Genomic DNA, 21191 nt, shown 5'->3' on the forward strand with positions numbered 1-21191 from the left:
CAGATATTTTATTGTAGAAATGTATCCATTATTCAGGCACAACTTGCCAGCAGCCATAAAATGTTCAAATACAAATAAATTTCAGTTTGATATGATCCTAAAGCACTTTTTGTAGCCATCTCTTTTTATTCCACTCACAAACTTCGTAGTTAACGGGACTGATATTGTATGTAAAGTTAGGCAGAAAAGTAATGTACACAGGCATGTAGGACACGAGCAAAACAATTAGGAAGATAGGGCAAAAAGTACTGTACATTAAAGCACACTTCTTAAGTTTCAAAAGCCGCGCGGTCTGAGGTGCGTTGTCACACTCCGTGCAGCTCGCCGCATCAGAGGTTCGAGTCCTCCCACGGGCATGGGTGTGTGTGATGTCCTTAGCGTAAGTTAGTTTAAGTTAGATTAAGTAGGGTGTAGGCTTAGGGACTGATGACCTCATCAGTTTGGTCCTACAAGACCTTACAACAAATTTACAATTCAAGCTTTAATCCCCCCCAACATAGTCACCATTAAGACTAGCACATTTCTCCCATTGTGTACGAAGTGGGTGTGTCCCCCCCACTCCATCACTGAAAAGTACTTCTGACTTTACTTGAATCCATGACTTGACAGCTGCCTTCTCTTCATCATCCAAGGTGTAATGAATACCTTTGGGGTCTCTTGAGTAGAAGAAGGGAAAAAAATCACAAGGTGCAAGATCGGGGGGAGTAAGGAGGGTGTGGAATTGGTTCAAACTTCAGGTTTTACAGAGCCTCTTCAGTTCCGTGTGAGGGGTGTGGATGAGATTATTACATTGGAAGATTATTGGCACCAGGCTGCCTGTAACATAATAAACCCAGTGTTTGACATGGTTCCAAGTCTCCATATACCAACAAGAATGTACTATTGCCTCTTGTACCAGATAATCAGTCACATTGACTCAGTGAGCATCCTAAAACATAGTCAAAAGAATTCTTTTTGTGGATGGTTGTGTTTTGAACTTCTTTGCATGAGGAGATTGTTCACTAATGAAGCCAACAGATTTATTGGATATTAAAATATGGTTCACAATACGTTTTCAAGTGATTCGCTGGTTATTTTTAACCAAGTTGTCGAAGAGTTTGTAATGCTTATTATCTGGCAGTGGTCGAATGTTGGCTATGTGTTTCATTGCCAGTCATGGCTTTTCCAGGCTCACAGCCATGAAATTTTATCACTCATCAATTTACAGTAGACCTATCAATAGCATTTTCACTATAAGCAGCCTTTAAACAATTATGAGTCTCACGAGGAGTGAGGTTTTCAGCAGTGAAAAATTTGTTAACAGCACGCTGTTTAACTCGCATTGGCATAGCACTAGAACTTCTGATACTGAAAATAAACTGGATGAATGCAACACATTCAAGCTTCAGCTGCATCTAGAGGGGAAACTTACCTCCCATATGCCACCTGGCACATTTCTCAAGGTCATTTAGCTCATGTTCTGCAAAAATGTGTGCATTACTTTTCAGCTTACCCTCATATTATTAATAATATCAAATAACATGAGATGTTATGTAAAGTAGACTTCTGTTCACATTTAGTGCAGTAATGCGAACAATGTAAGTAAGTGTTGTACACTGATTTTCTGCTTGACGATGGATTCCCACATCCATAAAGAGCATTTCACTTAAATTTTGTGGAAGTTGTTGTTGTTGTTGTTGTTGTTGTTACTATTAGTATCATATTCATTATCTATTCTTACCCTGTGATGTGTCATACATCCTAGAGTATCCCCATACCATGGATATCTGAAACAAGAAGTATATCTAATCTAATCATAGGTATAGTCTACTGTAAACCACATTCTTCTTTTCCTGCATTACATGCCCTCACTTCGGGTTTGATGGGATCCATTGAGTTGGAGGATAAATATGTGCCTGCTTCGTTTTTAAGGTAAGCCACTTACTCATTTCAATGAAGGCCTTGATTCAGTGGCAGCCAGGAAAAAGTTCACTGATATTCCATAACATTATAACTCAACTATCCTCTGCATTTTGTTCATAAGATTAATGAATGGACAATGCTTGCATGTGAGAAGTCAGTTATCTTTAACCCGTCACTGAATATTTTGATTGAATTTGGCCACTGCATTTGCACGGTAGTTGTGAATGAAACTATTAGCTGAGGAGAAGGAATTTTGATGTGATGTTTAACTAGCAGACTATGTATCAAGGAAGTGGTCCTATTGAGCAATGGTTCCTATTCAGTGGGAATAGAGAAATGATTGATGGTGTGAAGAAGCATCTTCAGGCTTATTGATTTCTGTCCAGCTGCAAGTTCAAAAATTTGAATTCTTTGCAACATAAATTTATCTGTCAGGAGTTGGCACCATATATAAAGACAGTTCTGCAGCTTCCAAGACAGAGCACTGGTCGATGTTGAAGGCACCACCCCAGTGCAGATATAGTAATACTATAGTCTGTCTGATTTGGTGAGTGCTAATTTGATACCACTGCAGTAAAACATGGCACCATAACACAACTGAAGAAGCAGGAGTGATCAGTGCAAGGTGAGCATTGTTGCAGCATGGGTACCTCACCAAGTATGAGCAATATTCATCATTTGTTCTAAGCCTTGATGAAAATTTCTGATAATATCATTAGTTGTAGATTAATCCCAGGAAGTGGACAGCCATGGTTTCTGATGTGTGGTTTCTCCAGTTTCACCTACAGAGAAATGTGGTGTACACGTTTTCAAGTAAAACAGCACTTCTTTAGATTTCTAACCATAAGGCACTATTACAGCATGATCTACACTATTGGTAAAGTATTACTTCCTACTTTTCCTAATGTTGTGACAGATGTTGGCAAGTAAAACAATTCATTAGTCGATCCGTGGAATTTTCATAGGTTAATTTTTCAGAGTACTTGCAAAATGTTTGTTGGTCACAGTATTTCTTATGTTGAAAGAGTCCTGCAAATCAGTGTCCCTTTAACGGTGGATCAGCTCTTCTCAGTGGACTATTTCTCCTTTTTGCATTGAAAGGTGCTGAAAGAGCTTTCTGCTGTTTGATATATCCATTGGAATAACACACCAAGATAGTATAAACTCGATGTATTGTCTATGATATACAATTCTAGTTGAGGGCAGATCGACTACATTTACATATATTTTAGTCGAACAAGAATATGTATGTTTATCAGAGTCCATTAAGACACTAACAACATGTACAAAGCTATTTCAACATCATTTGTTCACTGGCAGGCATTTCTTTGACACATGGAGATCACATTCTCTCTGTGTCCTACACCTGCAGCACCACAGAGCAGATGACTTCACCCAGCTGGTAGAAATGCTCATTTGAGCCCACATCACTGAGAGTGCAAGATCAGTATAACTCCGATCTGCACAGACCATAAAGCACCCCCCAAAAGTGGAGTAATTGTCCTCTTATTTACTACCTGAACTCAAAGATGTCCTTCATCAGTCAATGGAGAGTACGGAAGTGGGACATCTCATTCCCAGAATGGCATGTCCTGCATCACTGACCAGTATAATCACAGCACCATGAAGACTGCATGCAACAAATTCAAATTGCTACGAAGTGTACTACATGCTTGGATATGCAAATGATTAGCATTGCATCACAAACACACAAAGGAAACATTATGCCTTGGATTTCTCTTTCAGAAACAACATTTAAATGTCATTTGTTTGTGAGAATAACCACTTACACCTTGTGTAAGAAGGAGAAACACCCACCAGAATGTTTTGCTGATGGATTCAAGAGGGTCATACACGACACCGTTTAGGATCTCAGTGGTCCCACACAACTAAGTACCCAAGAGGACATACATACATACATAATTTATTCAGCTGTGTGGGATCATAGAGCTGTGTCACGTACTTTGAGTCAGGAAATACATTTTTTTGCAGCGAGATAAGTATCCATGTAGACAGTGCGAAGGCATCTGAAATATCATGGGCTGTCAGCATAGTGACCATTGTAGTGGCTTCCCATGGCACAGCAGCAGAGAATGGCACACCAACAGTGCTGTGCCTGTCAACAACTCTGGACACATTGTCTTTTCTGATGAGTCTAGGTTAGGATTTCTGTACAACGCCATGATAGACATATCCATGTGTAGAGGCTCTGGGGAGAAAGAACAGTGGCGTACTGCAGCCACCACCATCATAGCCCAGCACCTGCCGCGATGGTAAGATGTGCCCTCGGGTACACAACACAATCACCTCTGGTTCACATAGCTGGTATTTGGCCATCAGGTGTTACATTTCTAACTTCTTAAGCTGGTAGCAGTGCCCTGCCTTTGAGGTGCCCGTGATGTCATCTTTCAATGAGATAAAAGAAGACATACGACCCGCATGCAGTATTAACGTTTCTTGACACAGTATGTGTTTGACTGTTGCCCTGACCTGCACATTCTCCAGATTTCTCACCTCGAAAACATCTGTTTGTGGGTTGCCAAGAGACAGTCATGCCACCATTTGTGAGCCGCTATGGTTGATGAACGCGGGCATAGAACTGAAGCAGCATGGAATGACATACCTGTATCTGCCATGCAGCATGGAATGACGTACCTGTGTCTGTCATCTGAGCTCACTTCAACTCGGTGTCCAGACAGGTTAGAACCACTGTTGCTGCCAGATGTGGCTGCTCTGTGTACTAAATATCATATACTGAGGCCACATATCGTCTATAGATTTAATCAGGTATTCTTCCTGCTTCATTGTATATGCACAGTAAGTCAGATTTTGTTACTTTTCAATCCTTTTTTGTGCTGCAGTTTTAATGGCCAGCAATGTAGTTTGTAGTTTATGGTAGGTATCCTGAAGAAACGTAACTATTGAGCAATAGAGAGGTGGATGAGACTAGAAGAAGTAGAATCCACTAGTTTCTTAGGTATTACTGTGGGTAACTAGCTGAATGGGAAACAACAAATTAATTCTGTCTGTAAGAAACTCAGCTCCATCATATTTATAATGAGGCAGCTAGCACAGAATGAAAACAAACAGCTTCTCTGCACAGTATACACTGGGCTCTTTGAACCGTATCTAAGGCATGGAGTGGTAGTGAGGGGAAATTCAAACATACAAGAAATAAAAAGGGCACTCACATTTTTTTTTAAGGGGGGGGGGGGGGCAGTCAGAATCATATTAAGAAGAAAGACTTCTGAAACATTCAGAAACAGCTTCAAAAGACTACGTATCTTAAATTTTTCCTGCTTGTACATATATAAAACTATACTATATGTCACAAAAGATAGTGTAGAGTGTACTACAAATGCTAGTGTACACACCCACAACACACAGAGGAAGAATGACATATGAAGCATACCTCACTGACTGACAGTGCTGGAAAAAGGACCTCACTACTGAGGTACCAAATTACTAAGAAGTTTGCCTAAAAAACTGCGTGACAACGTACACGACACTAAATTTTCAAAGAACCTAAAAGACTACCCGGTGGAAAAGGAATTTTACAGTGTTGATGAGTACTGTTCACATTAAATTTGTAAGTATTGTTAATTATAATCAATGATGTTAGAATGGTTAGGAAGGATGTGATAATGAAGGTTTTTGTATTTTTGACATGTCCTATATTACATGTACATTCACATTACACCATGTAATCCTACAGGATCAAATAAAATTAAGTTCAATTCAATATGTTATCTGCACATTCCATTAATTTAACAGTTAGTATTAGAGATTTTTCAAAATCAGTAGTATGTATGGTATCCATATAGGGATAAGGAAATGATCTTCGAGGTAGGCCTTGTAGTATTCTGCATTGCCAATCATCTCACATGTCAAACAAATCTATGCCCCCAAAGGTATGAAGCAGGCTGCAGATACCTTGATTAATGTGCCTGGAATTCTAAGAGACAATTTTGGCCATTATTATTTGGACTTTTACATAATCATGCACAGCTGATACATAAGGAGGACTACTGTGAAGAAGCTCCGCTAGACATACACAGTTGTTAATATTGCACAAACATGGCTTCTAATTGAAGACTCTGAGGTGGAGCCACCCCAGAAGGTGAATTAAAATACAGGGTGTCCCAGCTATCTTGTCCACCCAAAATATCTCTGGAACAATAACAGCTATTGGAAAACGACTTTCACCGGTATCAATGTAGGGCTAGGGCCCATGAATATCCATATTTGGAAACATTCTAAAACGAAAGCATATGTGTTTTTTAACACAAACTTATGTTTTTTTAAATGGACCTCCTATATTTTTTCTTCAGCAATCCATAGCGTGACAGCACATACACAATGGCGTTGATTGCATCGCAATATTCCCATTACATCCCGAGATATTGAGACGCGAAGTTGACGCTTGAAACACCTGACATGCGCTACTAGCCCGCGTCCTGAGGCTCAGGCGTGAACCCCATGCTGCCCGTAATTGCGATGTGATTGACATGTGTAATCACACCTCCATACTTATCAAGAGGTCCGAAACGAATAATACGGTCTGCTGCCATCAAATCTCATAAGCACATAATGATTTCCCTCTTGCACTTTTAGTCCACTTGCTCGTTTCACTAAAACCATCAACATGAATTTTACTATTACGAGTGAATGATTAACTGTCACTTGCGCTAGATCTACAGTAAAGTAAAGTTTTAACGTTGAACGGCATTACCTTTTTAGTAACGGATTAACGATAAGCGAAGTTAACTTTGTGACTAACGTTGCGGTACACAGATATGTTTCAGAACCGCATCACCTATGGGATAAATACCTGCTGGAATGTACGACGTTAATGCAGGATGGCAGCAGACCGTATTATTCGTTTCTGACCTCTTGATAAGTATGGAAGTGTGATTATGCATGTCAATCACATCGCGATTACGGGCAGCATGGGGTTCACGCCTGAGCCTCAGGATGTGCGCTAGCAGCGCATGTCGGGTGTTTCAAGCGTCAACTTCGCGTCTTAATATCTCGGGATGTAATGGGAATACTGCGATGCAATCAACACCATTGTCTATGTGCTTTGTCATGCTATGTATTGCTGAAGAAAAAATATAGGAGGTCCATTTAAAAAAACATAAGTTTGTGTTAAAAAACACATATGCTTTCGTTTTAGAATGTTTCCAAATATGTACATTCATGGGCCCCAGCCCTACATTGATACCGGTGAATGTCGTTTTCCAATATCTGTTATTGTTCCAGAGATATTTTGGGTGGACAAGATAGCTGGGACACCCTGTATATCTTTTAGTAATGTAGTACAAAATTTGAATATTTTCCACTTGAATTTAAATAATGGCAAACTACTTGTTTGAACTGTTGATATCAATCGATGTTTTTCAAACAGGTAATAGCTTGAAACTTCCTGGCAGATAAAAACTGTGTGCCGGACCGAAACTCGAACTCAGGACCTTTGCCTTTCACGGGCAAGTGCTGTACCAACTGAGTTACCCAAGCACGACTCACGCCCCATCCCCACAGCTTTAATACCACCAGTACCTCGTCTCCTACCTTCCAAACTTCACAGAAGCTCTCCAAGAAGTTTCATATCAGCGCACACTCTGCTGTAGAGTGAAAATTTCATTCTAGGTAATAGCTTGTCTTGAGGTTGCACCTTGAAATGCCAGTTATCTCTGTGTATTGGCATGTTCACTAGTTGGGTTTTCCTAGCCATTTCAAATCAGTGACCAGTTTTCTCATTGTAATATAAGGGAAACTTGTCAATCACATGCATTGTAAATGACGAGTGCAACACTAACAACAGCTCAATAGAGCACCTTAAAATACACATTCTCATAAAGTCAATTCTAGGCCTCAAAACCAGAATGAAAGTATTGATATTTCTAAATTATTGTGGAAGTAACTGAAATTGTTATACTTCACACCTGCAATGCTTTAATGGATGTCATTCATTCCAGGTTCGAGATCGAGTGGATATGTATAAAGGAGTGGGCATTAACCTCAATGACCCGTATGAAAATTTCCGTAAAAGTAAGGGACAAGCGTTTATCAACCGTATGAAAGCAAGGGCTGAGGAAAGGTTATAGTGCTGATATGCAGACTCGGTAAGAACATTATGTTTTATATTGTTGCCCATTTTATTTTTGTACTTTATTTGTCTTGCAACTGAATGATGTTACACAAATTGCATTGCTATTGCTGTTGTGGTAGTGGTCTTCAGTGCAAACATAGCTTTGATGCAGCTCTCCACACTATTCTGTGCTGTGTGTAAAGCCTCTTCACTTCTGCATAACTACTGCAACCTACATCCATTTGAACCTGCTTACTGTAGTCAAACCTTTGTCTCCCTGTATAATTTTTACCCTCACACTACTCTCTGTTACCAAATTACTGATTCCCTCATGCCTCAGAATGTATATTCTATTGCCGAGTCAGCTTCAGATGATTTCCTTAAGGGTGCGAGTGTTGTTGCCAGCTTTCAACTGTAACGTACAAACAACTGCATGTGAAACAGTGGTCTTCTAATAGAGCTGTGGCAGCACTGAGGCATTGCCATAGAGATATTTACAACATGACATTACATGACTGGTTGAGGTAGACACGGGAAGCAGCTGTGCTGAGCTCACTGCAGCTGTCTGGGATGTTCTTACACAGCCTCAACTGCAGCAAGTGGATCCCTTCCTTCAGCTACCTTGTGTTATAAATTTCTTTTGTCTCTAATTTGATTCAGTAATATTTTCATTTATTACTATTCAGTCTACCCATATAATCATCAGTCCTCTTCTGTAGCACCACACCTCAAAAGCTTCTATTCTCTTGTCTGTACTGTTTATCATCCACATTTCACTTCTATAGGGTGTTTTTTTGTGTGTACTGCATACGTACTCTAGGGACAGATCGAATAGAAGATACAGAACAAAAAAGGTCTGATAAACTTATGTTCAGAAATGCATGGTTTCTGTGCTAAAGACCAGTTATTCAATCGTGCATTATTACAGAAATTGCAGTCAAATACGCGCTGTACCATGCAGCCACAGTTACAGCATGTGCTGAAAATAGTTTCCATGTCTCTCAATGCATGCGTGTACATGCCTTAGCATATTGTGTCTCTCATGTTCACATCAGCCAGGCTGCATCTGAACAGTGTCAAAGGCAGCATGACTATCCTGATAGAGTGTCTCCACATCTGGAATCAGCTCTACATAGATGATATTTTGTTATGGCCCCGTAACAAGAAATCGCACTGGTTGATATCCGGTGAGTGAGGAGGCCATGCAACTGGACCCCCTCATCTGATCCATCAACAGGGAAGACACGATTAGGATGTGTCCGGACATTGACAGTGAAGTGTTCTGGAGCAAAGTCATGTAGCAGCCACATAACCCTTTGAATTGCCAGTGGCACTTCTTCCAGCAGGATACGCAAAGTCAAATGCAAGAAAAGCTTATAATTCCGGCCTGTTAGGTGATGTGAAAGGAAGACTGGTCCCAAAATGTGGTCGCCAATTATCCCAGCCCCCACATTCGGGCTGCACCGATGTTGATGATTTTCTGTCACCATACCGTGTGGGTTCTGTATACTATCCCACATATGACTGTTACAAAAGTTTGGGGGGGGGGGGGGGGGGCTCATCTGTGAATAGGATGGGTGACAAAAATCCCAGAATCATGGTTGCCTGGTGAAGAAACATGTGGCAAAACTGCTCCCGATGTGGAAAGTCTGTTTCTAGTAAGTCCAGCACACACTGTAAGTAATAAAGCGAGTAACAATTGTCATGGAGAATGTTCCACACGGTCGTCTGCTTTACCCTGTACTGGCGGGCCAACCGCCTGGTACTGACATGGTGGACATCTTTCACAGTGTTAATCACATTTTCCTCCAAGTCTGGTGTCTGAATGTTTCGGGTACATCCTTCATGATTTCCTGCTTCCTGAAATGACCCTGTCTCAGACAAATGGTGAAACACTGTTGCAAAAATTGAAAGCTGTGGTGGTTGTTGCTGAAGACACGTCTTCTTATACAACCTTGCTGCTTGCTGCCTGTTGCCATTTGCCTTTCTGCAATTAAACACCGTGTTGAAAAGCTCTCAATGTGAACATGGAACTATTGTGTACAACACTGTATCACATCCACTACAAGATGAGTCAACAAGAGAAGCGAATCGGAGACACAATTAACAATTGCTATGGCAGGAAAGGGCATGATGTATGAGGAACAGTACCACACTCTAGCTGGAAACCATGCATACTGTAACTGTGGTTGCATGGTACAGCGGGTATTAGACTGCAGTCTCTGTAACAATGCATGACTAAAGAAATGGCCTGTAGCATGGAAACATACATTTCCGGACATAAAGTTCTTTAGACCTTTTTTGTTCTGTATCCTTTCATTGCTCAATCCCTAGAGTTTGTACACTGTGGAAAAAATGGCCCTGTATATAAGGCTACACTCAGGATAGATATTTTTGCAAAAGACTTGTTAACACTTACATTTTTATTTGAAGTCAAAAAATTTCTTTTTTTTTTTTGGAAACACTTTTCTTGTAATTGCCAGCCTGCACCTTACTACCCTTTCTGCTTCATCCACTGTCAGTTAATTTTCTGCCTCGCAGCAAAACTCGTCTACTACTTTTGGTGTCTCATTTTTGAATCTTATTCTCTTGGAATCATCTGATTTAGTTCCCCTACATTCCATTACCCATGTTTTACTTTTGTTGAAATTCATATTATAACCTCATTTCAACTGATCTTCCAATACTTTGCTGTCCAGTTTCATTGGAAAACCTCAAACTTCATATTCCTGGTTATGTCTTATTGCCAGCAGAAATATTGCTTATGTGGATGTAGATATTCTGACCATAACTGCTGCATGACTGTTGATTTTTTTCCACAGTGGCAGCTGCCAGAGTGGTTGGCACATTGTAGGAACTGCATGTAACGTCTCTTATATATGAATGGCCAAGTGGAATTACAGTTTTTCTTGACAGTACATCTTTGTGTTAGGTCCAGTTGGAGACCTTGATAGAGCATCTGTGTTTTCATGTTTGGTAGCAGTTCTAACTGTGTGTCATAATTAAAAGAACTCAAGATATTACCCACATCTGTTATCATTTGACCACGTTTTCTGGAACTCAAAAGAAATTAATAATGGTTGATGATCTGTGACAAGATGAAACTTATAAATGTTGTTAACAGTTGCTAAGACTTCTTTCTCAATTTTTACTTTACACGAGCTGCATTTAGTGTTTTTGATTTGTATGTGATGGGCCATTCAAATCCATTGGGAATCTTAAGAGGCAATTAGTTCCCATGCCATACAGTAATGTGTCTGTCACCAGCACCAAACATTCTATTTGTATGTGGTTCTTATTGATTTGAATCTGACCTTTAGTATCAAGAGCATTGTTTTGCAATATCATGTCCAAGGAACATTATACCTTTCCTTTTCTGTTGCTTAAGAGCAAGAAGCTGGCTAGGTATTTGGTGTGATCTTGTAATAGTAATTCACTTTTTACCAAAAAATGTTGCACTTCCTTCAAATTGCACCACTGTGAATTTTCTCTCTAGCTGTTAGCTAGTCATTTGTTGGTTTCATCCATCGTTACAGATGTTACCAAAATATTTTGTATTTTCATGAAAAAAAATGTACTTTGCTCAGATTATGTTTTAAGCCTGTTGCTTCTGATTGAACAGGATGCGTAAATTTTTTGGGATTCATCCCGAATAAACGTCTACAGTATCAGATTTTGAGAAACGTTAGCCTCCCACTCTTAACAAGTTATGACTAACAAACTTCTCCAGTGACATTACAGGTTGAAGCAATCCCCCCCCCCCCCCCCCTCTCTCTCTCTCTCTCTCTCTCTCTCTCTCTCTCTGTCTCTCTCTCTCTCTCTCTCTCTCTCTCTCTCTCTCTCTCTCTCTCACTCACTCACTCTCATCCTGACTCCTTTAAAATAGCATTTTGTAAGTGCAGCTGCTCTGTAGCTTGAGTGGCGTACTTGTTCACACAGACCATCCTGAAAAGTTGAATCATAATTGATCCAGATCATGAAACCGTACTGAACTTATATCAAAGCTGTGTGCTGAATGGCGGATCCAGAAGTCATATATGCTCCAAACCAAATATGCTTTTCCACAAAAGGACACCTGTTTGCCCAGTGTAACGGTGGGGAGCTTAACCACCTAATTTAGAATGGAATTTGGGACACCTGCGGTCTACAGATGAACAAATTACATTCAAGGTTATGCATAAAAAACTGAACAACATTTTTGTGGTTGATAGTCAGCCTTCATGACTATCATTCTGTTTATGGCTACAGGAACATTAGAAAAGGAGATGTCAAATGTGTCTTATAATAATGTATATAGCTAGGGACCCGAAAAATTTGCGTCTTGCAATAAATATGCCTATAGATGTGAATTCTGCCTCAGATTGCAGTAATGCAAAATTGCCTAGTAGACACTATTTCATAGTGATCTGTATCTAGATGAACTATTTTATCAGATATAGTTTGAAATCTTTATTTTCCACATATAAATTTCAAAAATGTAACCAATTTTCAATTGCTGATTTTGCACATCATCTGGCGAAACACAATTTGGAAAGCTAATATATGAACGTGATTGCTAAATTAAAAGTGCATAAAAGAAATGACAAATCAATGTACTTGGTGTTCAGCTGCCATGTCAGTTGTGGGCAATAGAATGGTCTGTATTAGATACACATAGAGAAATGCAATGTTGAACTCGGCTGGGAGACCTAGCATCTTGGAACAAAGATATATGCACATTTGTCTGCTGGCTAAAGTTCAAAAGTTGGTATGATGCAGACACTTTCATGGCAATTTTAAGTGGTGGTTGTTTTGAACTGTATCAAACACCAATAGTGGTCAGCCCTGAATTATCTCATGTACAATACTGCCAACCTCAGCATGCAATTGCATGGAGGCCTTTACTGAATGCTTTGAGTTGTGTATTGCTCATTGTTTCTTTGCTAATTTTGAAAAGAGCGAAAAGTGAATGATATGCTATCAGAAATATACTTACGTGCAAATTTTGAGCGTAATCCAGAAATGAAAGCCTTTATCCTGAGCAAGATATTCATCGGGTTACAGAACATAGTAATGCTCACTAAAAATCAATTGGCATGCTCCAGTGCCCAAACTTTTAGTTAGAAAGAAATTGTATAATGGAAGATACACACCAAACAATTTGACACGGACAGGCTTTATGGTCTTCAAAATGTTGCATCTCATTTCTCTGTATCTCTTGGCATTAACAGTACTTCCCCAACTGCCAACTTGGGAGTGAAGCTCCTCATGTCCATATAGCATGATGCATGCCAAAACCAGGACACCACCAACATCACCAAACTAGTCTCTTTCGTGGTGTTCCTGTTGAATCAGTGATGTGAGTAATTCTGCAAACTAAGGAGGAATTCTTCTATGAAGAATGCATTATTCCACTTGTTTATGCTCAAATCTCAATTTTGTTGGCTTCACAATAAATGGATATGCCACTGCAGTGCTCTGAGTGGCCAAAAAATAGTTCATCTGCGAACTATGATGATATTATGAAAAGGATAGATTGCTACTCACCATATAGAGAAGATGCTGAGTCGCAGACAGGAACTATGAAAAGACTGTTATACATTTAAGCTTTTGGCCAAAAGGCCTTCTTCTCAAGTAGAAAAGACACACACACATTCACACGAACGCAACTCTCACACACATGCCTGCTCCATCTGGCCACTGAGGCCAGGCTCAGTGGCCAGAGAGAGTAACCATGTGTGTGTGACTTGTGCTTACATGAATGTGTGCGTCTTTTCTACTTACGAAGAAGAGTTTCCGTCCAAAAGCTTAAATGTATAGCAGTCCTTTTATAGTGCTTGTCTGAGTCTCACATCTCTTCTATATGGTGAGTAAGAATCTATTCTTTTCATAATATTATCATTATTCCATCCTGGATTTTCCATTGTTTGATTTCATCTGGAAACTGCGACTCTTTAGGCTGTCATACACTCTCAAGACAATTTTCTTGCAAGCATGAAGCTAATGCTAAAAATCGGTCCAATGGTCATTGGCACAACAAGGGTATGGCAGCCAGTGTGGAGTTTCGTGACAAGCAAAAATTGGTGGAAAGGCAGAAAGATAGGGTGTTTAATCAGAATGGAGAAGAATAAGAAAACAACTGTCTCCCTATTAAAGAGATGTTGTACTTTCACTTGTTATGGCTTTGCGTAGGTTGTCAGAGAAACAGTGAAGGAGGATGGCAGTGTGACTTTGGGCTATGTTTTTTATGATTTGAAGTGTATCATATAAAAAAGAATTTCTGAAATGCAATCTTTTATTTCTTTGTAAAGTCTTGTTTATTTCAATGAATAAGTAAACAGGATGATCAACCATGAGGTCTGAGGGATGGGGGAGAAGGCACATCAAACTGTAGCAACGAATGGTTGCAGGAAAAAATACGTAATTATATTACTTTATGGCAGTGTTTTTGTTTTTATGACTTACTAAAGGCATTTCCATGAGGTCTGAGGGATGGGGGAGAAGGCACATCAAACTGTAGCAACGAATGGTTGCAGGAAAAAATACGTAATTATATTACTTTATGGCAGTGTTTTTGTTTTTATGACTTACTAAAGGCATTTTACGTTGTATGTTCCCGTCTTGTTAATAGATCATATCTTTGTGTCCATATTCAGTATATCAGTATGAAGACTGTCTATGTCTACTGCTTCAAATTATACAAAACCGTAAATCAGGGTCCAGATTGTGTCTGTGTGGCACTGTGTCTGAAACCTTATGGAGACGTGACACCCAGTTCATAATGACTATACACATACAGCTAAGACATTGCAAGCCAAATGCACTGATTTCATTGCAAACAGGGAGTGTTCCTTTTTTACACTGACTGCTCACCATTTTTCTTCTTATTTTCGTCATTTCGCAGTTATGCTTAATTTTGTTACGGTGATGTAGTGATTGTAGCTGTGCATACCATCTGCAATGATTTTGCACATTATGTGGTATATACTGTTGTGTGTGTGCGGGGGAGGGGGGGGGGGGTGTCTTTTAGTCTGAACTTCTGTCATAAATACAGTGTCAAGCATGTAGTACTATTTTTCATACTTTGCTTCATTTTTAGTCCATCTCAATCAAATATTTTGACTGTGTGAATGTAATCCTTTTTTTCTTTTTTTTTATTACAGGAAGTGATGAGACTAATGCATGTAAAATATAAATATATGAGACAAATGGGATAATCATCGTAAGAGAGAGAGAGATCACTTTCTGCAACTACTGTGCTACTGTGTATCTATAGTTTAAAATGTGAACTAAATCAAATGTACATTTGATGTGACTGTTCTACAGCTGAAAAGTTTGCATTTTTAAATGTGTGTTCAAAGTCTTTGAACATTCGTCATCTCTTCTTAAATATATGACTTAAAACAAATCCTGATTTTACTTTTATCTGTGCATAAATGTGCTAAGAATAAATTTAAATAATTTCCATTTATCCATAGAGACTGTTTATAATAATAATAATAATAATTATTATTATTATTATTATTATTATCATTATCATCATCATCATCATCATCTTTTTAGGATGTAGTATTATGCCATTCATACAAGGAAACATCAGTCAACAGTAATAAGGTGGCAAGTGATCTATGGTAAAGAATTTGTGATGTTCACTTTTTCAAGAACTATCTAATTTACACTAACTCCCTACTGATGAGTGATTGTCCTTCATTTTGACTAGGCCACAATAAGAAGATAAGATGTGTGTGACATTTACGACACAGCATAAGATGTGACGATTGGAGAAGATTTCAAAACTAGAGTGCCATGTTGACACTGCAGAAACTAATACTAGATAATGTTGAGAGCTGAAGTGCATATAGAAAATACAATTAATTTTTACAACAAGCTACACAGTTGTGGTGCCCTGTCCAAGCAATTGCAGGCAAGGGTACAAGGTGGCTCACGCATTCACAGAACATGTGCCATAGTACTGTCCAGCAGGTAACTTGTATTAGCCATGTTTGCACTCATGAGGCAGTGTTGAAATAGTCTGAATTAGGGAAGTCGTTCCTTTCTCACCAATTCAAGACACCCTGTATGGTATGTTCAGCAGTCCTGATGGTGTAAAGGGGACTCTGATGATAAAATATTACATAAGAACATTTATAAGGAAACAGTCTATTTCCACGTTAATAGAAACATGAGTTAATTTCGTTTTTCTTTTATTCTGTGAATATAGATATTAGTTTTCTTTTATGACAGGTTACCTGTATGGAGTGCTGACGTCGTTCATTCTACTGTTGTAACTTGCTGTTTGCACTATAGGTAGTGGTGGTCTGTATACACCCATATACTGATCATTTATGGCAAGCTATACTGAACCCCGTGAATTCACCATCTTGAACAATGATGGTGGGAAATAGTGAAGTTCATAGTCAACCCAATAAACTGTAGGGCTCCAGGGAGTCAACAAAATGTGTATATAAATAATAGTATTGGAGGGGACCAGCTACTTGCCCCCCACTGTTCGCATAATTGCACTTGACATGAAATAGCTTCCCTAAAGGGCAGTGTAAGTTATGGGTACCCACTGTTACACCAGAATCAGTATTCTGGGCAAGCCAGTCCATTTCAAGAATGTTATTGTCCACAAAATATTGCTCCAGAGATGCTGCTTTATGACAGGGGGCCATGCTGCTATAAGTGATTGTCATCTCTGAACTGTTCCTCCAGTGTACGCAGTAGAGAATGCTGATAAATGTGTTCACATCCTTCTGTATTTAGTGTTTTGTTAAGTGTAATAAGGGTACCATGCTCTAACCATGGAAAATGCTTCTACACCGTAACACCACTTCACTGTTTGCAGTACGTGTGAGGCAGGCAAAATTCTCTCCAAGCATTTGCCACATCCAAACCTTTTCATTGGATTGCTGAGGGTATAGCATGATTCATCTCTCTGAACAGTTGTGTCCAGCCATCCACTATCCAACAGCATCACTCATTACATCACCTCAAGTGTCAGCACTGACTACAGAAATATGTGGCTTACAAGGAGCTGCTTCACTGTTGAAACCCAATATTTTCAACTCCCTATACACAGACATTGTGCTGGCTGGACTGCTGGTGCACTTTGGAACTCAAGAACTATTCCTTCTGATCATTTCCTGCAATTTCTTACAAACATTCTTCGTAGTGCTTGACAATCCTTGCCTCTCAGTACGAGAGTGTGCCTTATTTTGGTTTAGCTGTGATTGTATCTTCACATTCACATCACCAACAGTCCTCTTCACAGCTTTAGGAGTAGTTGAAGTGCCCCTGAATTGGAGTGTTACTCTTGTGGATCATGATGGATTTGTTGTTCACATGACCTCCAATGAGACACTGAGCTCTCCTGACCAAACCATTCTGCTGTTACTGTTTCTTTACTGACAACACATCTCACTGCCTGTCAAGTCTGCCTCATGTAACATCTGGTGGTCAATTCCACATTTCATAGGAGTGTCTGTATACTTTTGATCAGACACTGTAGGTTCAAAATGTTGCTATATTTGAACCTCCATCATTGTTTATAAAGCTTTCTGTCATATTTATTTGGATAGACTACTTAATTACACTGCCCAAGAAACAAAGTCTGCACCACAATACTGGTCTTTTCATGTCTTATTTCACAGTTACATTCCAGGCAGTCTAAATGACAGCTAATTTGCTTGGCTGAGTCAATCAGATGTGACACTGATTTTTCTTGCTCTTCTTCTCCACACAACATGTCATACTGTTATGGAACTGACCTACATCTGGTGTTTTGAGATGTAGACAGTCTTAACATTACAGAGCAGTCTTTTTGAAAGTTATTGTTCTTTCTTGGTCCTGAAGTCTTCCACTTGCATTGTCGATTTGTCACAATGTCTGCTTGATTTGTTAATATGATTATTAATTCCCTTAATACACTTCTTCTAGGTGTTTTAGTTCTGCAGCAAGTTTGTGCTTATCTGACTCTTATGTACACTACTGGACATTAAAATTTCTACACCAAGAAGAAATGCAGATGATAAACGGGTATTCATTGGACAAATATATTGTACTAGAAGTGACATGTGATTACATTTTCACGCAATTTGAGTGCATAGATCCTGAGAAATCAGTACCCAGAACAACCACCTCTGGCCATGATAATGGCCTTGATGCACCTGGGCATTGAGTCAAACAGAGCTTGGATGGCGTGTACAGGTACAGCTGCCCATGCAGCTTCAACACTATACCACAGTTCATCAAGAGTAGTGACTGGCATATTGTGATGAGCCAGTTGCTCGGCCACCATTGACGAGACGTTTTCAATTGGTGAGAGATCTGGAGAATGTGCTGGCCAGGGTAGCAGTCAAACATTTTCTGTATCCAGAAAGGCCCGTACAAGACCTGCAACATGCGGTCGTGCATTATCGTGCTGAAATGTAGGGTTCCGCAGGGATCAAATGAAGGGTAGAGCCACGGGTCGTAACACATCTGAAATGTAACGTCCACTGTTCAAAGTGCCGTCAATGCGAAAAAGAGGTGACCGCGACGTGGAAGCAATGGCACCCCATACCATCACGCCGGATGATACGCCAGTATGGCGATGACGAATACACGCTTCCAATGTGCGTTCACCATGATGTTGCCAAACATGGATGCGACCATCATGATGCTGTAAACAGAACCTGGATTCATCCGAAAAATTGACGTTTTGCCATTCGTGCACCTAGGTTGGTCATTGAGTATACCATCGCAGGCGCTCCTGTCTGTGATGCAGCGTCAAGGGTAACCGCAGCCATGGTCTCCGAGCTGATAGTCCATGCTGCTGCAAACATCGTCAAACTGTTCGTGCAGATGCTTGTTGTCTCGCAAACGTCTCCATCTGTTAACTCAGGGATCAAGACGTGGCTGCACGATCCGTTACAGCCATGCGATTAAGATGCCTATCATCTCGACTGCTAGTGATACGAGGCCATTGGGATCCAGCACGGCATTCCGTATTACCCACCTGAACTCACCGATTCCATATTCCGCTAACAGTCATTGGATCTCGACCAATGTGAGCAGCAGTGTCGCGATACGATAAACCGCAATCGCGATAGTGTACAATCCGACCTTTATCAAAGTCGGAAACGTGATAGTACGCATTTCTCCTCCTTACACGAGGCATCACAACAATGTTTCGCCATGCAACACCGGTCAACTGCTGTTTGTGTATGAGAAATCGGTTGGAAACTTCCCTTATGTCAGCACATTGTAGGTGTCGCCACCGGTGCCAGTCATGTGTGAATGCTCTGAAAAACTAATCATTTGCATATCACAGCATCTTCTTCCTATCGGTTAAATTTCGCGTCTGTAGCACGTCATCTTCGTGGTGTAGCAATTTTAATGACCAGTAGTGTATATATTTGATTAGTTATTTATGTCCTAGAGTTCCTGAAGTATAGAGAGAGAATTTACAAAGAAGAAACAACTTTTTCTTCATTAAGAAACACTATCCCCCAAAACTGATAACTTTTTAACAGTATACTACATTAATTGAAGATTTTGCTTTTCTGATCATGCTGGATGTAGGATGCAGATTTCTTTTCCTACATTGCGAAGCCAACCACATTTGTGGAAAAATCAAGTACACAAAAACCTGATGTACTACTTGATGATTGTGTACATATTATCTGCCTCTTGATTCAAACAAAATGTATGAGAACTAATATGGCATGCACTAAACCATATATTCCCAAAATAATGTACAGAGAGAGAGAGAGAGAGAGAGAGAGAGAGAGAGTGAGTGAGTGAGTGAGTGAGTGAGTTTGACAGCTCACTGAAGAGCAATATACCATCTTCTTATTAATATTATCTCTCTCTCTCTCTGAATTTTTTAGCAACAAATATTGACTCCCATTATACAGTGCTGTGATTTACACATTGGAGTGCTACAGATAATTTGCTGGAGGTCTCAACTGGTGATATTCTATCCATAAAATAATTAATGTGTCATCACTGAAATTATAAATAGCTGTTTCAGTACTATAGCTGTTGCAGTACTATACTCCTTCTCAAGATATGAATACACTCTATGATCAGTTTAGTAACCCAATATTTCATAGTTGAGATAACTTTCCTTTACTAATTGAGTTGACAGTGGAACTCTGCAATCCTATGCAAGAAGATTACATCAAGAGCCAAATTATGGTGGACCTAAGTTTCTCTGTATAAATTTTCTTTTAAGCTCTATTGAAATGACATATTTCAGCAGAACAGACATATCATTTATAAATGTGATCTCACACGAAATAGCAAATGATTCTGTGAGTTACTGTTCTCCAACCAATCTGTAATTACACACTTTTACCTAAGTCAGGAAGAGTTACAAACTACAAAAAGTCTTCATCTGGTCTTATTCTATGGTGAAGTTGCATGCTCACTATCCAAGAAGGTTGTAGAACATAACCATATACAGACAAAACTAGAAGTCATTAAAAAAATTAAATATGCATACTTGCTTATCTGACTTTTTATGGAAGTGGTGGTGGTGATGGAAGATGCCACATAAGCCAGGGACATTTTGCTTTAAAGAAGAGCAGAATTCAGTTCTCTAATTAAACAGTGGAGGTTATTCACTGTCTTTAATCATTACACTTGTTATATAGAGACCTAACAATGGCATGTATTGATGGTATGAAAAAAGACAGTTACATTCAGTGCGCGCGTACACACACACACACACACACACACACACACGGGGGGGGGGGGGGGGGCACCATAATTTTCCACCCATCGCATCCAGTGTCCTCAGTTCTATGTTGGATGTATTTCAATCACCCTATATGGTTTTCACATCCTACAGCTCTCTGTAGCACCATGGAAGTTATTTCCTGGTATTTTAATGCATCTACTTCATCCTGTCTCTTCTTCTTGTCAGTGTTTTCCATATGTCCCTATCTTTGTCTGTTCTGTGGAGAATCTCCTCATTCCTTAACAGTCCACCTAATCTTCATCGTCTTTCTGCTGCACCACTACATCCATGAGTCATTACCATACAATTTTGTGCTCCAAACATATATTCTTAGAAATTCCTTCCTCACATTAAGGCCAGTGTTCAATGCTAACAGATTTGTCTTGGCCAGCAATGTCCCCTTTGCCCCTGCTCATCTGTTTGCTTCATCTGATGTGTTATTTTGCTTTCAATTTAGCAGAATGCCTTAACATTGTCTACTTTTTGATGTTA

The 21191-nt window shown here is 39.6% G+C and overlaps 1 protein-coding gene across 4 annotated transcripts in view; it reads left to right on the forward strand.

Annotated features, from left to right (window-relative positions):
• Nucleotides 1–15469, forward strand: part of LOC124802124 (calcium homeostasis endoplasmic reticulum protein) — a 341070-nt gene extending 325601 nt beyond the window's left edge. For all 4 annotated transcript variants that reach the window (XM_047263128.1, XM_047263126.1, XM_047263124.1 and 1 more), the window contains 2 exons: nucleotides 7881–8027; nucleotides 15136–15469. In XM_047263128.1, the coding sequence (XP_047119084.1) occupies nucleotides 7881–8009 (129 nt within the window). In that variant the 3' untranslated portion in view covers nucleotides 8010–8027; nucleotides 15136–15469. The remainder of the gene's footprint in view (nucleotides 1–7880; nucleotides 8028–15135) is intronic.
• The last annotated feature ends 5722 nt before the right edge of the window (nucleotides 15470–21191 follow it).

Source organism: Schistocerca piceifrons, chromosome 1 (genome assembly GCF_021461385.2).
Source record: "Schistocerca piceifrons isolate TAMUIC-IGC-003096 chromosome 1, iqSchPice1.1, whole genome shotgun sequence".
NCBI classification, from domain to species: domain Eukaryota; kingdom Metazoa; phylum Arthropoda; class Insecta; order Orthoptera; family Acrididae; genus Schistocerca; species Schistocerca piceifrons.